This window comes from Elgaria multicarinata, chromosome 15, assembly GCF_023053635.1.
Source record: "Elgaria multicarinata webbii isolate HBS135686 ecotype San Diego chromosome 15, rElgMul1.1.pri, whole genome shotgun sequence".
NCBI lineage: Eukaryota > Metazoa > Chordata > Lepidosauria > Squamata > Anguidae > Elgaria > Elgaria multicarinata.
In genome coordinates, this window is record NC_086185.1 from 30,190,975 (window position 1) to 30,214,083 (window position 23,109).

General features: G+C 41.1%; 1 protein-coding gene across 2 annotated transcripts in view; it reads right to left on the bottom strand.

Moving 5' to 3' along the window:
• ATRX (ATRX chromatin remodeler) overlaps window positions 1–23,109 on the bottom strand; it is a 97,373-nt gene that overhangs the window by 21,015 nt on the left and 53,249 nt on the right. For both annotated transcript variants that reach the window (XM_063141858.1, XM_063141856.1), the window contains exons 13-27: window positions 22,145–22,238; window positions 21,071–21,173; window positions 19,796–19,975; window positions 17,882–18,020; window positions 17,588–17,697; window positions 15,390–15,536; window positions 15,011–15,188; window positions 10,972–11,109; window positions 8,384–8,559; window positions 7,143–7,260; window positions 5,636–5,766; window positions 5,301–5,389; window positions 4,990–5,162; window positions 2,378–2,531; window positions 2,007–2,107 (exon numbers count right to left, since the gene is read on the bottom strand). In XM_063141858.1, the coding sequence (XP_062997928.1) occupies window positions 2,007–2,107; window positions 2,378–2,531; window positions 4,990–5,162; window positions 5,301–5,389; window positions 5,636–5,766; window positions 7,143–7,260; window positions 8,384–8,559; window positions 10,972–11,109; window positions 15,011–15,188; window positions 15,390–15,536; window positions 17,588–17,697; window positions 17,882–18,020; window positions 19,796–19,975; window positions 21,071–21,173; window positions 22,145–22,238 (2,031 nt within the window). The remainder of the gene's footprint in view (window positions 1–2,006; window positions 2,108–2,377; window positions 2,532–4,989; window positions 5,163–5,300; window positions 5,390–5,635; window positions 5,767–7,142; window positions 7,261–8,383; window positions 8,560–10,971; window positions 11,110–15,010; window positions 15,189–15,389; window positions 15,537–17,587; window positions 17,698–17,881; window positions 18,021–19,795; window positions 19,976–21,070; window positions 21,174–22,144; window positions 22,239–23,109) is intronic.

Here is a 23,109-nt window from a genome sequence, read left to right on the forward strand (position 1 = left end):
TATTGTAACATATTGATGAAGGGTTGGACCCTAACGGTACCCTACTGTGACTAGTAGGGGGCAGTTTCTGCTGATTCGTGCCTTCCCCGTAGCTCCTGCACCACTTCCCACATTGTTCAGTCCTCCAGACCAGAATGTCATGAGGTCTGCAATGTGGAAGAAGAAGCAGGGGATGGAACCAAGCTAAAGAAAGCAAACTACCTGAAACAGTGGAGAGTACCAAAGCAGAGTAAAGTGAAAGAACAACTCTGGACATTTCTTTACATTTTAAGCATAGGGATAATTGTTTGGATGCCTGCAGAATAGTACTACATACTTGTTCACCCCGTATGTGTGTGTGTGTTTATACAAACGCGCTCACACTCACACACACACACACACACACACACTTAAGAACTTCATAATGAATAACTCTGACAACATTTTAAGAAGTAGCAGATCTTCTCCAGAAATATTCAATTTTGTATTCAAAACATCATAGAAATAATCTTGTGTGTTCAGAACAGGAAAAGAAGGATTTGTTCATCTTGGTGTGTTTCTTTAAAAGAGTATTCCTCTCTTCCTTCTGCTCATCCCTTCAAATATTTCATTGCTCTAGTAAGGCAATCTCAAAAGGATAGCACGGGGGTTGTTCTTTATTTTATTGTTTTAAGGCTCTGCGTGTATGTTTTACCTATACAGCTATTTTCATAATTTCGATCTACTTCATCAAGCGCATAATTTACATAACTGAACCAGTACAACTTCCAGAAGCAGTCTCAGGGCAGGTTCAATTCCACCACCAGTTAAGAATGTGAAAAAGTTTGCATTTCAAGGATTTCAATCTAACAAGAAGGATTTATAGATACAAAAACTGGTGGTAAAGTCAAACTTGTGGCAGGATTAATTTTTAGGAGAATAAAGGTATATAAAACTTATATACACACACTTTATATATAATGGTGGCATACACATTTTCATACACATCGTATAGGAATATAGATATAACGCGTAAGTCATAATAGTACTAACGGCCTATAGCACAGCAATAATATGGTTTTAAGGAGGTTAGATAGAAGTCAATAAGTTGAATTGGCTTAAGTGCAGCATGGGTCTGTAAAGGGGCACACATGCTGGCAGTGAGTGAAGCCAAAGCCAGTGGCTGGCAGGGCGAGAGCCAAAAAGGGTGTGTATGTGCGTGTGCAGACATTTCCCTCTTTCTGCCACTTCATTTTCTTTCTCTCTCCCTCTTCCTTCCTGCCCAGCAGGCTGCCAGGAAAGTGACAGATCGCTCTTGCCAGACTTCTGAACGGATCATACGCAGAGGGCCTTTGAAATTAGGGCATGGGCCACAGGTTGCCCACCCCTGCCTTAGAAGAACGGTGATCAGTTCCTGCTGAACAGATGGAGAACAGCTACAGCAAAGAACTGGACACCAGCATTTCCTTTATCCACTTTTGGGCCAGATTTCAGCAGCCAATATTCAGGATTGGAGAAAAGGGAGGCAACCTGAGGCAGGGGCTTTCCCTCACCTCCCTCACTTCTCCTGGAGCTGCCTTCTCCAACATGGTATCCCTTCAGATGTGTTGGTCTACTACATCTTGCTTCAACCCCAGCTAACAAGGCCATGTCTGGGGAGCACCAAGTTGGGAAACGCTCTCCTAGAACTTGCGACAAACCACAACTCATGGCAGTCAGAGAAAGAAACAGGTAAGACTGAAAGGAAGGGACACTGATGCTTAATCTCTCCATCCCACAGACCAAGGTGGGCAGAAAGTAGATCTCTAGGTGTTGTGAACTTCAACTCCCAGGAGCCCCTGCCAGCATGGCTAATAGTTAGGAATGCTGGGAGTTGATCCACTTCCTGCCCATGCCCTGCCCTGGACCATACTGCTCCCCCTATTCTATTTGCACGTGCCAGACAGGCATGCCCCGACAAGGAGGCAAGGTCTTATGTCCTCCCCCGCCCCTATAGATCTCCTTGGTCGGTTCACTGGGAAGCAGGGGCCCACAAAAATTGCACTTACCTTTATATATGACAGGTTTGCCTTCTTCTTTGTCCCGGTTTGCTAGCTCCAGAAAATCTTCTATCAAATCCAGTGATATCAGAGACTGGCTGAACACCAAACTGAAAGTGGGAAGGGGGGACAAAACAGTTGTCCGTTTCAACATATTTAACTAGCACATCAATTGTCATTACTTTGTTAAATTCATCAACTGGCTTTAAGGAGATATTAATTTAAATAAGCCTACTCTAAAAAAAGACAATTCTTCTCGGCAGGACTGAATGCAGAGTGCTTTCAGATGGGTAAGGAAAACAAGCATACATGAATCTAAAGAGTCTGTGTGCTGTGGGTGGATGGTTTCTGAGTCTTTCCGGCTGGCAAGAAGGACTTACACTTTATTGCCAAGCTCCTCAGCCATGCGAAGGATTTCAAAGAGAAGCATCATTTTCCCAGAGTGCTCCAACACTTCAGCATCAGCTTCAGTGACAAAATCTTTGTACCAATCTGGAGCCGGACTTCCTGGGTTGGAAGAGGAAGTGGTTTTACCTTGGAGAAACAAAAAAGCATTGTTATTCAATAAAGATATATTCGATTCCAATGCTGAATCTTAAAATCAAACAAAAACACACACTCTTCACAAGTAGCATAGTTCATGTTGGATAAAAGGGGAAATAATGAATTACAGTGTTTCTTAGCCAAACGGACACCATGACCACCTTACGGCACCATGTTATTACAGCACAGCATGAGCAGGGCTACAGCTGACCTCTCATCGCTCCGGTAGGGAAAAATACTCATTGCTAAAATACGAATACTTATAACTGATGTGGAATTTGCATCTTCAAAACACCTCCAATAAAATGCACAATAAAAACAGCCCTGCATGATAGTTTAGTATTATTTCCCTATACTGTGAGGACTCTGGGTTCCCACAACATGTTAACCCACCCAGTGTGGATTGTTGTTGAATTATGGGTTATCATGCTGTCTGAATGCAGCACTAATCTTTTAAGAGCTGTCATGGTATTTCTGGAAGCTGGGATTTCAACAGTGCTAGAAAATGCGTACTTAACACACCATTATTCTTACAAAAAACCCAGGCACCAAAAATGGTAATGATTAAGAGAGTTCTTTTTGATGAACCCAAGAACTACGGCTTGCCCAGTGTGTGATGGATGTTTGTTTTTTTCCTTTTCTTTTTGAAGTAAAAATATTCAATGGATGCACATCGAGTTCAGTTGCATGATTCTTTGTACTGTTAAAAGTATTTTGATGCACAACTTTAGACATGAGCTGAATTTGTAATGGATAATCAGAAGGTCCAAGAGATATCTGCCAATCTGGTCATGGACCGTAATAAACAGATTTGCATTCAATATTTATTTATTTATTGCATTTTTATACCGCCCAATAGCCGAAGCTGCATTCCTTTCATTGTAGTGACTTCCAACACATACACAAATCCATCTACAGCCTTACAACTTGATACTGGACTCCAGAGTTGTCTTTATTTATGTTACCTACATTCTTCAGTCAGTGTTGTAAGTCTGTGCCTTTAATCTCCACTTCATTAGTGTACTATATACACACTGATTTATTGTAAATATAAAAAAAATGCCTTCCTCCTCTTTGATCTTGCTATTAATTGCAGTGGCTATTTCCATGGAATTCTTTCCGTACAATACCTTACAGGTAGTTCAACAGACTGAAACGCTGAAACCACATGTATAAAGCAAGCTTTCTGAGAGGATATCCATCAAAGAAGTCATAACTATTTAAACGAATACCCCACCACAGTATAATAATACACTTTAAAAAAAGGGGGGATTATCTCTTCGCTTGCTGCTTTTGTGGGGAAAGGACTGGAGAGTATGGAATGCAATAGGTAGTATCTTCAACTTGCAGTAAAGAACTGGATGATCCTGGCAGAGGAAACAGCAGGAGAGCTTTAAGCTTTTCAGCTACTCTTAAAACAGAGTTCGGTTTCACCGTTTTTAGCATCTCAGCCCCTAAGCACGTCTTCTTCCAAGCCCTTTCTCTGACCGGCCGCCTGATCTAAAACATGCATTCTCAGATGTATGCCCCAAGCCTGACACATTCCCAGCCTCAAGGCCAAGCTAGAGATGAAGACGGCATATCTGCATTATTTTAAACAGAGATCTGCCCCAACCACATAGAACGAGGGGTGGAGCAGCACGGGTGGGTGCCCGCCCACTAAAGAAGTATTTGTTAACTTATCTTAGTCATCTTCATTCCCAACAAAAAGGATCCAGTCATTCTCCAGATAGTTTTGGTTGTTCTTTAAGAACATCAGAACCGCCCTGCTGGAGCAGACCAAGGGTCCAACTAGTCCAGCACTCCGTTCACATAGTGGCCAAGCAGCCATCGGCCAGGGATGAATAAGCAGGACATGGCGCAACAGCACCCTCCCGCCCATGTTCCCCAGCAACTGGTGCACACAGGCTTACTGCCTCAAATACTGGAGGTAGCACACAACCATCAGGGCTAGTAGCCATTGATAGCCTTCTGCTACAGGAATTTATCCAACCCCCTTTTAAAGCTATCCAAATTGGTGGCCATCACTACATCTTGTGGTAGTGAGTTCCATAATTTAACTATGCATTGTGTGAAGAAGTCCTTCCTCTTATTTGTTCTGGATCTTCCACCAATCAGCCTCTTTGTTGCTCATTCTTCAACTTTACCACATTCTTTATGAGACTGGACATGGCACACAGAATGTTCCAGAATGGCACACAGTGTTCCAAAATGTAGGCAAGAATTGTTATGCCATTTAGATATTTCCTGCTCTGTTTGCCAGTACTTCTCCAAATAATTCCTAAGACTGACAATGTTCATCTGATCGCTGCAGCACACTGAGCAGATTTTTAAGTGAGCTTCCTGTAAGTTCCCCAAAATAATTTCTTTCCTGGAACCCCTAATTGTGTATGGGTGAATTGCCTCTTCACTCTTCATTCAGAATTAGCTAAAAAAATCTTTTGTTTACCTTCGTCTGCCTTGAGAACAGTTGGAGGATTGTTTGCTGGTTCTTCTACGTTTCCTTCTCCACCTCCACGAGATCTTGAATTCCAGACTTTAATCACTTCGACATCATTATCACTTCCACTTTCACTGGAGCTACTGTCCTTCTTTGATTTTTTACCCTTGGTTTTTTTCTTCCTATAAAGATAACATTTAATGCTCATTATTCAAAACTGCTGGTGCATTATTACTTTTGATTGTAATTGCACAACGTACTCAAATTCCATCTATACCGAGTTAACATGTTCACCATTTATGTGAGACACCTCAACTTACTTAGTACTTTCTTCTGAACTTAAGCTCATTGATGTTTCATCAGAATCTGATGCTATGAACTCATCGAGACTGTCTTCATCAAAATAGCCCTGAAAAACAAAGTGGATGTTTTTACAAGAGGCATTTTATTAAAATTTAGCCATCTTTGCTTAAGCCTTTTAGAACATTTGTTCATTCATCTGAACAATACCTGGGCCAATAAGAAATACCCAGGGGAAAAATAGCTATCATACAGCAAAAGAAATCTCCCTTAATTCAGTGAAACTCTCTAGAACTTGGCACATCTCACTGAACAGCTTTCGTTAGAGAGACAAAGGCACACAGATGTGATTTACCTTATTTTCTTTGCTAATGTAGTCCAGCTGCAAGCACCAAGGATGAGTCCAGATTCTGCTTAACATCTGAAAATCCTGGAAAAGTTTAGCTCCAGCTTTCCCTCTTCCACCTTCACCACTGTTGCTGACACCTGATAACAGAGTTCAGAGCTTAAACTAAAATATTCACACTTGAAATCAGTTAGTCAAACAACCTTCGCTTTTGCACACTTCCAACCGCCCCGCCCCCCACTACACGTAAACCTTATGTCACAGTTGGCCTGAAGGCCATTACAGGGATGAAAGAAATCAGGGAAAGAATTGAGGGTTTCAACTGTGGGTGGAAATACATTGTTGAGACAGCAGGTCCACCCATTGAGAAAAAAACAGAGTGGTAGACCAGGTATACAAATTTCTCAGAGGCCAGGTCTACTGATCTTGGTAGACATGGTGCCCAAGCTCAGTCACCAGATCTACCGGAAATGCTGGACATGTCCTCTAACGCGATCGCAGTTTTTAAAAAAATATGCAACATGCACAAAATATGTTGTTGTTTATTCGTTCAGTCGCTTCCGACTCTTCATGACTTCATGGACCAGCCCACGCAAAATATAGTTCTACGAAAACATGCAACTCCAAAAGAGCACTGCTGCAATTCAAAATTCAAAAAGCCATGCAAAAGTTGTAAAAAGTGGCTGATAATGTGAAAAGTAAAGGGAGTAGTCCAGGCTCCTCTAGAATCTTAAATCCTGAGCAAGCCTACCCATTCCTCCTCCCACTGCTAAAGATACTCCCTGTGGACTGGACTGCGACTCTCTAAAAGTCGCCTTCCCCAACCTGGTGCCCTCTAGATGTTTTGGGCTTTGACTCCCATCAGCCCCAGCGAGCATGACCAATAGTTAGGAAAGGTGGAAGTTGTAGTCCAAAACTTCTGGAGGGCATCAGGTTGGGGAAGACTGCTCCTGAGAGGGTTCACCAACATTTCCAAGATAACAGCAATCATTTCAGGCAACTAAAATGAAGTTGCAATGCTGTGATAAAGGCAGTGATGCCATAAAATATTCGGTATGATATTCTTCATAAGAGATGTTGCAGGCACCTGGCTGGGTCTAAGATTCTGGCGCACTACCCCATGTCCATCCCCCCCAGACCCAGGCTGGTGTGTGTTCGCTGGTCTGCTCTTTGAATGCCCCGCAGCTCAGCGACCACCGGGCAACTGTCCGCCTTGTCTGGAGCCTCCACTCTACGAAACCATGGAGGGTCTGGATGAGGGTGGGGACCTCACAGCTTCGTCCGGCACTTGCTGGGCCGCAAAGAAGTGGTTAACCTGAAGGCCATGGAATGTTCTCCAGAATATATGGGAGAAAAAAGCCTTTAGCATACAAGATCTAAAACTTTAAGGCTAATAGGATTGTCAAGTGCTGAGCCTCTGGGCCAGTTAAAACACACACACAGAGCTGAAGAACGCAGTGGAGTGAAACAAAAGAACACACAAAAAGTGTTGATGAATCATGGCGTGTGCCTTTACCTGTTAAATGATCCAAGTAGTACCGATACAGTTTACACTGAAGAGCAGTCATTCTAACAGCTAGGACATATTCATGTTTTGGTGGCAGGAACTTTGTTAATGCTGTATAATCTTTCCTCTGTATTCGAAAGAAGTAGTCAGAGCATCGTTAAGGAGCAGTAAAATTACCAAAGTACCTATTTGGTCAGCTTCAAACTTAAGCTGCACAGAATGAACTGCAATACAACGTAGTAGGACTTAGCAGAACAATCCACTATCTAGGATTCTAAGAGATGAAAATATTTATCAGTCACATATGGATCTTTCCCTACCTCAGGAGATTTGGGTATATGGAAGGATCCATATGAATCCTAACAACAAACCTGTGAGGCCTCGTTTGGATGTAGTGCTAAATTACAGTTTAGCGTCATATTCATGAACCTCAGACTTGTATGCTCCAACCCAGCAGTTTCCACTTCCATTTTCAATTAACCACAGTTTACTATAATGTCCAAACCCCAAGCTGTGGTTAATCTTAATTATGGTTTATTCAAATAAACCAACTTCATAAACCACGATATGAAGTTGACATGTTTCAAGTAAATTCTGGTTAGGACTAACCATGCTTTGTCCAAGTTTGGACATAAATGTTAAGGTTAGTTAAAACTGAAGGAAAAACTCCACAATCTACTCAAGGCCATGCTGAAGAACCCAGGTTTCGTTCATGTAACCGTAAACCATGCTTTAGCATTAAGTCCAAATGCTGCCATGGTGATATGCCATGTGCTTGATCTTCAGGGACCTGGTATATAACTGGATCACCACCATTTTTTGCTTAAGGCAGAGGAAGGGGGAGAGAAATACAAAAGAAGAAAAATGTCTAAAAGGTTAAGACGATCCCATTTTATGCATGGGGTGAAGTGTGGGTCATAAGTCTAAAAAGATTAAACGTTCTGCCTTAAATTATCTTCCATAGCTATTATCCAGTAATTGCAGGCCACCCTGAGTGGCCGTGGCTGGTAGGGTTTACATTTTAAAATAAAGAAAAATAATCAAATGGATGCGATCAAATCAAAGCTTTTTAAAGTTTTTCTCTTTCTTGTTAATCAGAAATAATGGATTGCTTGTCAGAGAGAAAGATATAACTTCAGTCACGAGAAAAAAGACTAGCAGAACACAAAAGCTGTTTAGATTTAAGTTTGAGATTTTAAGGAAATTTAACTCTCATACTGCAAGATAATTGAAATAAAAAAAACACCTACCTGAACACATCCAGCAAGCATTTCATACAAGATGTGGGCACGTTTCTTCATCACCCTAACGTCTGCCAGGGTAGAGTCTGCACACTGACCATTTTGGATTGGATTTATAAATCGATTTCGGAACTCCTTAACTGATCCAAGCAAATTCTCCTTGATGAAGTTAACCATGCAGTGATCTGAAGAACCACAAATTAAATTATTCCGTTTTTTACAGCAGAATAATCCCTAGAAAAGCATTTGTTTAAGATGGGAGAGTGGTGTTCTTTTCTGTTTGGGTGGGCTTGGTCCAGAAAGGCAGCTCGTGAATAAAATAAATATTTGGCAAGCAGGAACATGGCTAACATTTTGAAAAGTAAGTGAGTACTTATCTTAAAAGGCACTTAGGCCACCATCATCTCACCTTCACATGCAGTAATGCTCCAAAAGCCCCTGTAGGGACCAGGTAAGGCCCTCTTCCCCACTAGTAGCTCCCTACTCAATGCAGGACTCTTCCAAATCATCCTGTAATTTAGTCACATCCTTTGCAGTCTGGTGAAGCTACTGAGGATCCTGGCAACCAGCCCTCTCTTGGGCAAGCTTTCTCCGCTGTGGCACCCCGGTTGTGGAATGAGCTCCCCAGAGAGGTCCGCCTGGCGCCTACACTGTACTGCTTTCGTCGCCAGCTGAAGACCTTTTTATTCTCTCAATATTTTAACACTTAATTTTAACTTAAATTTAAATCTTACTGTTTTAACTCTGTATTTTAATCTTATATCAATTTTGCTGCGTGGTTTTTATCCTGGTTGTGCTTTTTGTACTGTATTTTGTAATTGTGCTTTTAACCTGTCTGGTTGTTTTATTGTGGTTTTAATTTTTGTGAACCGCCCAGAGAGCTTCGGCTATGGGGAGGTATAAAAATGTAATAAATAAATAAATAAATAAATAAATAAATAAATAAGCTAGTCCTAGCAGAAGCAAAGCTTTGCACAAAGCAAGCACCACAACCTGGCGGATTTGCAGCATCTGCAGAAAAACAGTGAAGCAGGAGGGAGGGAGGGAGGAGCACACTGGGGTTCTAGAGAAGCTGTTCTGCAGCTTGATTCCCCAAAGCCACCGGATTGCAGCCCTAGTCTGTCATGTAGAGTATGACAAATCTGGGAGGAGGTTTTAGTTGGAAGTCACATCAGTTCAAGGCATGGTAAAAATCCAAACAGAATTCTATCTGAAGTATATTTGGTCAGCATGGCAACATGGTTTGCACAGGCTTATAATAATTACTGCATGTTCTGAATATATTTGCGGTTATATTTTTATTGATTTATTTATTACATTTATATACCGCCCCACAGCCGAAGCTCTCTGGGCGGTTTACAACAGTTAAAAGCAGAGGGGAGAAGAACACCAAGGGTTCAAGATATATATTATCTTCTTCCATGTTAACAAAGCTATTGTATTTTATTCCACTGAAGTCGCAGACATATATAAAACAGAAGTTTTGGGTCTGTCTCTCTCTTAAAATGCTGTTTAACATGTACATGAAACCGTTGGGTGCGGTCATCCGGAGTTTTGGAGTGCGCTGTCATCAGTACGCTGATGACACGCAGCTCTACTGCTCCTTTTCATCCTCATCAGGTGTGGCTGTGGATGTGCTGAACCGGTGCTTGGCTGCGACAATGGACTGGATGAGGGCTAATAAACTGAGGCTCAATCCAGACAAGACTGAGATGCTGCTGGTGGGTGGTTCCTCTGATCGGATGGGGGGTGTTCAACCGGTTCTGGATGGGGTTGCACTCCCCCTGAAGGAGCAGGTTTGTAGCTTGGGGGTTCTCAGGTGGCCTCGGTGGCACGGAGTGCTTTCTACCAACTTCGGTTGGTGGCCCAGCTTCACCCCTATCTGGACAGGGATAACCTAGCTTCAGTTGTCAATACTTTGGTAACTTCCAAATTAGATTACTGCAATGCCCTCTACATGGGGCAGCCTTTGAAGACGGTCCGGAAGTTGCAGCTTGTGCAAAATGCGGTGGCCAGATTGATAGCTGGAACAGGGAGGTTTGAGCATATAATACCGATTCTGGCCCGCTTGCATTGGCTGCCTATATGTTTCCGAGCCCAATTCAAGGTGCTGGTCTTAACCTATAAAGCCCTACATGGCTTGGGACCACAATACCTGATGGAACGCCTCTCCCGACATGAACCTACCCGTACACTGTGCTCAACATCTAAGATCCTCCTCCAAGTGCCTACTCCGAGGGAAGCTCGGAGGATGGCAACAAGGGAGAGGGCCTTCTCAGTGGTTGTCCCCCGACTGTGGAATGATCTTCCTGACGAGGCTCGCCTGGTGCCAACATTGTTATCTTTTCGGCACCAGGTCAAGACTTTTCTCTTCTCCCAGGCATTTTAACAGCATTTAACAACGTTAAGTTTGTTTTTAATGGACCCCAGAATTGTTGTTTTTAAATGGATACTGTTGTTTTTATACTGTTTTTATGTTTTTTAAATTTTTGTATACTTTTAATGTTTACTATTTTTAATTGTTGTAAACTGCCCAGAGAGCTTCAGCTGTGGGGTGGTATAAATGTAATAAAATAAATAAATTAAAATGTACTTACATTCTATGAGATTGTTTTGCAATGGAGTTCCTGTAAGAATGATCCTCCTCCTGGATCTTATAGAATTCATAGCTTTAGAAACAGCAGAAGCCTCATTTTTCAATATGTGTCCTTCATCACATATAACAAAATCAGGGCCTGGTTTTAAGAAAAAGCAAACACCACTTTAAATCTCATTTCTTGAAGATGCTTCATAGACACCCACCAAATGTGTAACAGAGCTACCATTTACGTACACATGAAAGGGCAAAACACACACCGTATTTTGATGTGGCCATGCATTCTCTTCTGACATTCTTGATCCAAATGCGCATTTCTGCTGCATTTATGATGCCGATAGCCAGTGTATGCTCCCAGGCCCCCAGGCTCGCCAGCCCCTACATGTGAGTTCTCTTAAGTAATGTTTCCCTATATGTATTTATGAACGCAGTCTACAGCACCATCTACTGGTTCCGGAAAATAAAGACAAATTGAATGTATACATGAAAATGATTGTTTATCTCCCTCATTCATTCACAGCAATGTTTAAGTCATGTTAAGTCACCATCCTGCAAACCAAGACAGTGTTGCCGTTAGCCACTTCTCCATCCACTCCAGCTGAAAGGAAAATCCACCTGGGAGAACAGTTTGACAGATCTACCAAGCACGCTGCCCTATGATACACAGATACAAACATTTAATGGATCGCTGCCCTCTAGTCCACAAGTCTGCCTTACAAGTACTTTATTCTGTGTTGGGGACAAGATCGGAGGGAAAACTGAAGCATATGCCGTTTTGTTCTTATCAAATGTTAAGCTTACTTTCCTATTTTAATAACATGGAATATATAATCCTGGCCCAATTCAGACATTGCAAACCTGACCACTGCCACTGAATTTGGGTGGGATCAGTCTGGAAACAAAACAGGGCCACCAAAAAATAAGGCAACTACATTCTTAGGGGATTCACTTCACACAGAGTATAAATTAAATAGGTGGGGGGAAGCCCAAAAGAGCCGGAAAAGGGACTGTGAGCTTCCTGGACATAAGGCATGCCGAGGTATCAGTGGAGAAGGGAAACAAAAGAGAGCAGAGATGGGGTTGGGGAGGGAATTAGCCTATTCAAGCCCCTGGAAAGGGATATTAAATTCAGGGGCAGGGTGGCGGAAAGAAGACAGCTGTGAGATTAAAATCTCCCCTTCCTTCACTATATGCTTTAAGAGAACATAAGAACATCGGAAGTGCCCTGATGCTGGATCAGACCAAGGGCCCATCTAGTCCAGCACTCTGTTCACATAGTGGCCAACCAGCCATCGGCCAGGGATGAACAAACAAGACATGGTGCAACAGCACCCTCCCAGCCATGTTCCCCAACAACTGGTGCACACAGGCTTACTGCCTCGAATGCTGGAGTTAGCACACAACCAGCACTGCTAGTAGCCATTGAGAGCCTTCACCTCCAGGAATTTATCCAACCCCTTTTGAAAGCCATCCAAATTGGTGGCCATCACTACATCCTGCGGTAGTGAGTTCCACAATTTAACTATGCGCTGTGTGAAGAAGTCCTTTCTCTTATTTGTCCTGGATCTCCCACCAATCAGATTCATGGGATTGACCCCGGGTTCTAGTATTATGAGAGGGGGAGAAAAATGTCTCCCTGTCCACATTCTCCACACCATGCAGAATTTTGTACACCTCTATCATGTCTCCCCTTAGCCTCCTTTTTTCCAAGCTAAACAATCCCAGTTGATGTAACCTTCCCTCATAAGGGAGATGCTCCAGCCCCTTAATGGAAAGGGGAGGACATTTTCCTACTCTCCAAAACTATATCCCCCACAAACCTGAACACAGCAGGAAAAGGCGGAAGGTGGGGTACGAATATCATTCTCACCCCACGCTCCGTCTTTGGGATTTCTGAGATTTCACCCTGCCCCACGCATGGTCCGAACAGGACTTCAAGGCTGCTGCTGAAACCATGAACGGAGAAGCTCTCCTCTTCAGGGAATGGGAAAGACTGCAATGTTTCACTTGTTATCCCTATACTGTGGATTTGGGGCGATGTGACACTGGATGAATTGCCTATGACCAACTAGGATAGCAAGAATCGAGGGGACTTCACAGCTCAGGCACTACACAATACAGTAAAACATCACAAAGCCAATGTGAAAACTCCTAGAAATTGTACATTTTCATAGCTTTTCCACTGGCTATGAAAAAAAAGAATCTTTGATCCTGTCTCTTCACACTTGTCAACATGGTGACGAGAAACACACAACAAGAAAAGAAAATAGGTAATTCTCAGAACTTGAATTACTTTTAACTAAGAGAAGAATTAATCCAGACTTCTGATCTCTACCATCCTGTAGAGATTGTGGTCAGGAAATAGTCAACATGCAAAGTCTCTGGGTGGGCAGGATGTCCTCTCTCAACTAAGAACGGACATTCGGAGGGGTGTGTGTGTGTGTGTGCCAACATTCCTTTCTCAGCGGAGGAGGGCATCTTTGGAGAATGTGCTACAGCAGTGCTGCCTCTGGGCTCTGCTCTTATTCTACAGGAACTATTCTAGGCAGTTCGTTTGCATTTAACAGAGTTCACAGAACATAAAGTGACAAACTGAAAACAAATGCAGCAGTAGTGATGTGAGAAAGAAACATTTCTAGAAACATTTTCCATGGAAAAATTTCCCCATTTCCAGAAATGCAACTGTTTCATAAAACTAATTAGTAACATAATAAACACTGTACAAATTGGGCAACTGGAATGGATACAATAGTTAAAGCTTGTAATTAATTATCTTCAGGTGACTGCATATATAATTATTTGAACAGCTCTTCAGGCTTTCTCAAATTAGACATTTTCAGGCCTTATATTTTCCCCCATGAAAATCTAAATAATGTAATAGAAGTATATGCTATTGAGTTGTCATGTCTTAAAATATTTAGAAGTATTCCAATAAAAATAACTTCCAAGTTTTTTTAAAAATGCATATACTCAAGCTTTCAGTAACCTGTTTACCTTCTCTTGATCTAATCAAATTTTTGTGAACCGCCCAGAGAGCTTTGGCTATTGGGCGGTGTAAAAATGCAGTAAATAAATAAATCCGTTCTTTTAATCATGGACACCCTGTTCCAAAGTAACCCTCCGATACTGAGGGGCGGGGTGGGGGACAATCTTTTCTATTTTTGAGCAATACTCCCTCTGGCTGCTATTAAAAGAGGGGCAAATAGCTCCATATAGTCCAGTAATATTATTTCAGATTACAAAGCAATCTGCACCTTGGGGCCAATGTTAATACGTACCCCATCATTTCATTTATCTAGAGGTTGTTTGTATCCTATTCAGAATAGCATCAGCCATGGAAGGAGCTGACATGAACAATTTAAAGGGCTTGCTTTTTCCAGAATCTCTAAGAAATCTCAGCAGGGAAGCTGACTTACTTCACTTCCCAGGCTAATGGACTCTTGCCACTTTACTAGCTAGTCAAACACTGATGTTGTCACTGCTGCCATAATGGCAAAGGAAGTGGCTTTGTACACTCTGTGCAGTGCTGAGTTTGTGGCTTTTGTCTTTTGTGTGTGTGCGTGCAACGGACAAAGCAAAGGATCAGAGCTGGGCTAAGAGGGATATGAGATATGAATTCTTTTTTCCCTTTCCTTTCTTTCCCAGTATCTGTAATTACTACTTGCCTTAACCAACTACAAAAATCTGGGTGGAAAGCAACTCCTTACAGAGAAGAATAGAGACAGGCAGTAGATGCTCTCAGCAGAAGGAAAGGCAGCTGGCTGTCAACTCCTTTATTTCCCAGTCCCCTGGATTCTGCCAACTTGCTGGCCTAGAGCTGGGCTCAATCATCCAGTGAGAGCCTTGGTGCTGGCATGACAGAAGCTGTGTGCAGCTCCCCTGCCAGAGGGAGTCAAGCATTCCAGTTTTATATAGCCCTGCCTTTGAGTATGGAACAGGGAAAAAAACCTATCCATTCAGGAATGTCCACTCCTCCACAGAGAGAATACTTAATACACAGAAATAATACTTAACATGATCTCCACAGCATTCTGTCTTACCTGGATCAACCAGTGCTTTGTTAAATATTTCTTTTAGTTTTCGGCTCTTTACATTCCTCCCTTGTGCAAGGTTACGGTACATCTCATAGCCTATGATCATGACACCCCCTTCATCCTGCCATCTTTGCAGCATATAGCTTCTTTCTTGAGGGCGTTTCACTGTTGCTAGTTCACAAACCTTGTGGGGGGGGAGGGGAGAAACCATTTTTTTCCAGCACCAAACATGTTCTTAATTCTTGCACAGAATATGAAATAATTAATGAATAAACTTTCCATATACTCAAAGCAAAATTTTTGTTAGCACCTCTGAATGATTAAATTTATCGCAGTTGAAATTGAACATGCAAGTACTTCACAAGTTCATTTGATCAGCAAATACCTCCAATTTCTCATCATCTTCTAAGCTTTCTTGCCATTTCTCAAATTCATTCACCCAGTTCAGGGCCGTGTTCAGTGGACAAACAACAAGAGCTGTACTGAAATCCAATTTGTCACACAGCAGAATAGTATGAAGAAAACTAACTACCTTCAAGAGAGAAAAAGCCAAAGAGATCGGAATTAATATACAAGTCTGTACACTGAAAATAAAAAACTAACTACAAACCTCCTTTCCTTTTTTAAAAATGCATGTGTTAGTTAACTTGGGGCAAGACTGCTGATTCATATTGGCATTCACCCCAACATTACACAATTTTCACGTGTGAAATGGGAGTTTCTCTCCCCCTCGTCCCCCTGCACCCCCACCCCCCAAATCTGCTCCGGAGTGTCCCCCAACTCTCGAGAGCAGATCTGTAGAGTGCACAGTAGGCTGCAGGGGGGAGGGGAATTCAATCTGCCAATAGTATCTGTTCCATTAATGTAGGGATAGCATTGGATACAACCCATGAAATGGATTTCTTGATTGCTTTCACTCTGCACATCAATACTTTTCTCTTTATATTAATTTCCTGCATGTATTTTGCCCTCTTCCTGTATAATAAACCCTCCCTAAACAGTTAAGCAAACTGCCACAATTTTGCTTAACCCCTCCCCAAAATTATACCTTTAGCATGTGAAGGCACAAGAAAACACTGGGTCTTGGAAAATATATACTTTGATTGTATTGTGCTATATTTATTCAGGCTGAGGTTGGGGACCCGAAAAGAAAATCTACATCCCCCTCAGAACTTTCAAATCTTTGTTTGTAGAGCAATGCAAATATAATTATTTTGTATTTCTTGGGTGAAGTCCTATTGTCTTCCTCTCAAGGTTGTGCTCCTTCTGCTAACTTGCAGCATTTTCTAGCACAGGATGAATTTTATTTTACACCTGGAAAATGCAACAATTCTCTCTGATAGTATACCTGTTGCTACTGCAACTGTCATGTGGAAAGCCCTACATGGTTTGGGTCCAGGCTACCTGCGGGATCGCCTTCTCCTGTACAATCCGCCCCGCACACTCAGGTCCTCTGGGAAGAATCTGCTTCAGTTTGGCAAAATTAGACTGACAAGTATTACCCAGAGGACCTTCTCTTCTGCTGCTTCCAGACTGTGGAATGGCCTGCCGAAGGAGACTTGTCAACTTAACAGTCTTTTAGCATTTAAGAAAGATCTCTTCTGGCAGGCCTAATCCTGTGGAATTTTAGGGTGTTTGGGGGATTTTTTAGGATGTTTTAATAATGTATACTATGTTTTTAATTCAGTTTTATGTATTTTATACTTATTGTTGTTACCCGCCTCGATCCAAACGGAGAGATGGGTAAGAAATATTATTATTATTATCATCATCATCATCATTATCATCATCATCAAGACCACAGAAGCATCCTAAGGGCCTGACTATCGCTTACGCTACGAACTGTGAAGAGTGAAAAGTCTTCCTGCACATGACTCTATTTTTCAATTTTATTTATTCTTTATGGTGGTGGTTTTAGAGGTTCCCAGTTGTACCACTCTAGCAAAGGCACATTCCTCCATCCTTTAACATGGTGATCAGCATTAGCTGCTCCATCCTTCTACCTCCCCTACATGTTTTCAAGGGTCAGGATAGAACATAGCAGATGGAGGGTTGGAACCAGACTGAGTTATGGTTCTAAAAGTGGACCCATTGAAATCAGTGTGACTTACGTTAAATAGAAGCATGACAAAGTCTGGATCCAAACAGATGTGTGCTATATAAATAAATAATAATAATAATAATAATGACCGGAATTGAGAGATGCAAGTTCAAATTCTCAGCTCAGCCATAAAACGTGCTGGGTGATCTTGGACAAATCATTCTCTCATCCTAGCCCATCTCACAGGGTTATTATGAGAATAAAACTGGGTACCCACCCTCCATGTAAAGCACTAGGTCCTTGAAGAAAAGGTGGTACAGATATAACAAATGCCTCCCCCTGCCTCCATCTATAATGTATAAAATGGATATTTTCCCATCGCCTTCAAATGAGAACTATTATGAAAAAGCTTTAAAAAGGCACTGGAAATGCAAGTTCTGACAGCTTAGAGAAGCCCTTCACAACGCAGGATCCTGTGGCTTTGAGTGGAAAAAGCTGGAGGGAGCAAGGTCCATCGCTGCCAATAGATCCTTGAAACATACCTGCAAGGTCTTTCCCAGACCCATACAGTGGGCAAGAATGCATCCAGAGCCTGAAGATTTCCTTGTTTTTTTCACAGATTCACAACAGCAATCCCACATAAATTGAACACCTAGAAATAATATTTTTAAAAGATCCTTAAAAATGTGGCAGTTAACAATCAGGCACCCATTTACGGCTTTGGTTTACGACAGCAGTGACAGAACACCGCAACATCTCTCTAACCCAGCCAATTCAAAATATAAACCCATCGAAATCCAGAGTTTGAGAGCAAAGGTGTTATCATATTGTCTTACCATCTACTTGATGTGGCTTCAGTTTTGTAACTATGCTTTTGTGAACCTGTACTATAGGTTCTTTGGTTTCTTCATCTTCGTCTAAAACCAGCTTAGTTGTAATTGGACATTTCAATGGAGTATCTTCTAGTTCTATCACCTGGAAATAATTTTTTTGTGTGCAAATAATTCAAGCTGTTACAGAAAGAACAAAGCTACACAGACCACCAGAACACAGAGACCCTGTACTAAAGCCAAACTAAATATTTGAAATACGTTACTCTTTTCAAGTTACAAGTAAATTTGTCCTGAGATATGAATCAATTACTCTGTATTAATTGACAAAGGCAGTCCATGCAAAACCAACATGGATTGTACCACAGTAATAGATTATGCTAAAAAAAATGCAGTCATTATACATACACTGGATTAGAATACAAAGGCTATTTTTCTTGGAGTCACTAAACTACCTTACATACATGCTGATAAAGCGCAGCAAAAGTGAGCAATTTTTGATTTTTTAATAAATTTAATGGGCTAAGACACCACGTGTGCAAGAGAATACTGTAATGAAATGTGCTGAGTGAAGTGATCACTAGTAGGTTAATTGATATATAAGCCATTACTAGATCTACTTGCATATTGGTAACAATGGGTGCCCATATTGCTTTAAATTTGGAAACTTCCTATTTGGCTGTCAATTACTACTGTATATCTTTTACTGCTTAGTGCACTCTACAGTTTTGAAAGAAATACTGAGCTTTAAAATGAGGCCTTTATGACCATTGTCAGCAGAGGGAAATTCATTTTACTGAAAAAAGAATGAACACATTTTACTGTAAATATGAGCATGAGCAAATGTTTGGAGGGGTATGGCCCTGTCCCCAGGTAACAGAAAAATATTTCGGTTATAGATACATTTCAACATGTATACTGTGCAAAATTTCAACAAAAGCCTAATTTGGTCGATGAAGTGATGTTATAAAAAGCTTGCAAAAGGTAATAAGCTTTGCATGATTATGTGAATATTTTCAACTAATAGTAAATGTACTTGAGGTCGGGAAACCCAAGAACTAGTTTGTTTATAATTTATTAAGGTAATTTGTACACTGTCCTTTTATTGCAATAGCAATACTCAAGACAGCTTTAGCGTTGGAGCAAAAATCCATATGGGACCGCCTTCACGGGTACCGACGAATGCGCCGAGTGCCAGGACACGCCTGTGCCCGACGGGTTTCGAGCTGCCCGTCTCTCTTGCCCTTTTCCATCACTGCGTTAATAGTGGCCGCCATTAGAGTGGAGGAGGAAAATACATGATTTTCATCCCCAAGCTTTAAGGCCCCAACTGGCATGTGCCGGGGGTGGGGGTGGGGAGACAAAACACACTTTCCAGGGCTGGAAAGCGCACAATTCCCCCCGGCATGCTCACGCAGCCTCCCAAGCGCTCGCCCAGCCCGGCTCCTCGGAACAGTGCTGGACGAACAGGGGGGTGAGTGCCCCATGAGTCCTTTATTCCCTAGACAGCTTACATAAAATTAAAATAACAAGTTGTAAAAATCAAAATAATAAACCACAAAAACATTAAAACAGAGAAGTGCCACAGCTAAAATAAATAAATAAAAGAAGTCAGAGTTTTGCACCTGAAATGCCCGGAAGATCACTCAGCACTATTTGCTTTTAAAGGTGTGCTGTTTAATTTCCATACGCTCCAGAAAACACTTTTTCTCTAAACTTCACAACTACTTTATTACAAAACCCGCCTCAGCAGCATACCTACACCAAAAACATTTCTATTATAATTCCCTCTTGGCATTTCCAAGGTACTGTCTGCACCCAGAAAGATCAGAGTTTTTCTAAATCCCCGTCCTCTGCATTTAAAGCCACCAGCAAATGCAGTAGTCCCAATAGTTCTTTGTGTAAATAAAACAAAAGTACTTCTCTTAGCTTCTCCCTCTCGCGCTCCCTCTCTGCAATCCGTTTTCTTCTCTCCTCCTCTTCTTTCAGTGCGTTTTGTGTTTCCGTTCTGAGTTTATCATCTTTAAGGATTTTTCGTATTTTTTTCCTGCCTTTCCCTGGAGATTTTGAATCATCATTATCATCATCATCAGAATTACTCTGTAAAAGTCCAAGGAAAACACTGGTGAAAAACCTACCACCATTTTATATTCTTAACGATCATTTCAATTGAGGTGTGACCAAAATGCTACAATAAAACTGAACAATATTATTTAAATTTACTAAAATAATTACCGATTTCCTATTATTTTTAAGTGGTGCCAAATATTGGTAACGTGTAGCACATGGCAGCACTAACTGAATGAAGTGCATGATGGGACATCAGAGCTCACAACATCACGTCTGCTACCAATGAGCAGTATCCGACTGGGCACAGCTGCTAATGCAAATTACAATGTGCTACCATAAACTATTCCAGTGCAACATCATTAACATTAGCTGGCACATTGATTTCTCCAGGAAACTGGTGTGACAGCTAATGCTATTGGTATTGCACTAGAATAGTTTACGTGAGCGCATCATAATTTACGTTAGCGGTTGCGCCCCACTGGATACTGCCCGTTGTATTTACTGTGGGCACTTCCAAGTGAAAACAACAATGAAGTACAGCATCCCAAGGGCTGACACCTTTGAAAACTTATTTTCTTTCAACAGCACGCTACCTACCCACATGTTGTATCATAAACTGCTTCAGAAATTTCCCATGTTACAAAAGTTGTTTGCTGTGCAGTATGGACACAACAGGAAGGGATAAAAAGGGACACAACAGGTTTAAAACTGAACTTATTTGGAGAATAAGAAAGGCAATGTGTTAAAAGAAATGAGATTTTTAAAAAGCTCCACAAAAATGACCATCATATGGTAGAATGTTTTGATGTGACTATCAGAGTTTATTAATCAAATTATTTCACGGAAACTACAGAGAGGGCAAGAATTAAAGAGACACTTAGCCTAAAGCTAGTTTAACTTCCTACCTGCTTTGAGCACTTGATCCACCCCCACTGCCGTATTAAACTTATTTTGAAACTCAACTTAATTTCAAAAGCAGCTGGCCCATGCAGTGCTGGGGGGCGGGGAGGGACGGGAGGCCATCTAAAAACTCCCTGGAAATCACAGAACTTGCATCAAGGTGCCTTGAAGTCACAAACTAGTGACATAATTCTTTGAATCCTTTCCAGTATGACTGTGCAATACCTTGTTTTCACTAGAAGAATCCTCCTGGACCTTTATGCGCCGCCTTTTCTTTTTCTGCTTGTAACTCCGCTGATTTTCTTCTAATTCAGCTTTCTTGGCAGATCTGAAAAATTGAAGGAAGTTTTCTAAGGAATAACAGCAAGCAAACAGAGTTAAAATAGATTTTTCTTAGCTAATTTTACTGATTAGTTGAAATTAATCTGCACATTGTTCCTAATAAAGATAATTTAAACAACGCAAGAAGTGTGGCTGGCATTTCTCCTCCATTCTGTTTATGAACTATATAACTCCTGTTTCATCTGCATTTTAGAATAAAGCAACATAAAAATGATGGTCTCTCTTTTTTCCTACCTTCTTTGCTCTACTAACAAACTAACAGCCCAGCCAGTTAGGAGTGGACTACCTTATTATTCACAAATTAATACACAAATGATTCCAACTAACCTGAAATGAATTTCTGCTTTGTATTTTAGACAGTATCTAACAGTGCCATCCGACAAACTCAATTATCACTGGAGGAGCTCCACCAAATCTTTCCATTACACAAGTGGTTATGTATTACATTTGCACAAGTATGCTTGTGCAAGTGTAACTTTAGTTGGATTCTCCTCTTGCACATAGTTCAGAATCTGGTTTCTGTTAGTGTAACATCAACTCTACTAGCAGAATGACATAATTGGGTACTGCCCTTAATTTAAAAGTCAAATGAAATTGTTTCTGCACATAATTTGGGATGCACTTTTGAACTAGTGAATTGTTGACTAAAATGTATTCTTTGTTTTAATATTATGTCTTACACCGATTAACATTTTAGAAGATTGAAACCCAATGAAATTAATTGTAATTGATTGTCATTAGTCTATTAGTTAAACTTGCAAACATTCCATACGTGTATGAGAGAAAGAGCTGGTTCACACATGACTAGAAGCCACTGTGGGTAAATTTGCCCGCAGGGGTTCTTGTTGCACCAGCATTCCCAACTACCTATATATACCCTCCACATCCATAATACCAAGAAAGAAAAAGAGAACCTTCGCAATTGAACACAAAAAAGAAAAAGAAAAAAAAAGAAACCTTGTTCTAGGACGCTGGTCATCTTCAGAGTCACTGAAATCTTCACTGACCCCAGATTCATTTCCTTCTGAGTTATCTGAATCCTCACTGCTCACTTTTAAGATTAAACAAACAAAAAGTGCTATCAAAAGAGCAATTGCAGTTAAATGTCAAGTATTTGCCAACACTTTCACACAAAGCTAGTAGAACAAGCTAAATACAGAATCAAGACCAATAGTATGACGAGACAAGCACCAAAAGACAGCATGGAAACTGTGCCATCTGCTGGCATGTGGAAGGAGAAACACCCATTCTAAATATTTATCCTCAGGCTGGGAAAATCTGATGATCTCGGACTTGAGTGCTGGGTCTCTATGGAACTGCAGCAGCAAATGGCTGCTAAGCAAAGAAGAAATTAAGCTGTTATAATAGGTATATGATTTTCAATGCAACCTGGAAAATATATTAAAATAATTTAGCAGAGGAATTGGGTAGTGAAATGTGATCCCTTATCTGTATATCATTAATAGTAAACAATATCTGCTGTTGATAAACAATGTTTTTAAATTGTAGACAAATAGTACATAAACAAGGTTATTTTTAAATTGAATTGTTGTGTTGTGCGGATCTACCTAGCAGGAGTTATTTAACTAACAACCCTCTCATAACTCTACAACAGATCATGGGTTGTATGTTCATAATGGCAACTGGCATGTGCTACAGCTCCTTGGGGAGAATTAACCCATGATGGTCTGTCGTGTCATGCAAACCAGGGCTTTGAAAAGCGGCATGTAAAAAAAACAAAGCTTTTCTCACTCTGCCTGAATGCAAAAAAGTACTCTAAAGTCAGGCAGAAAGTAAATCTCCAGATGTTTTTAACTCCCAGCATTCCTCTCAGAGTTGAATAAACACCAATAAAGGCTAGAATTCAAAGAGTTATTCTTAACAATGCAATCCTGATTACTCAGAAGTAAGCCCAGTATTCT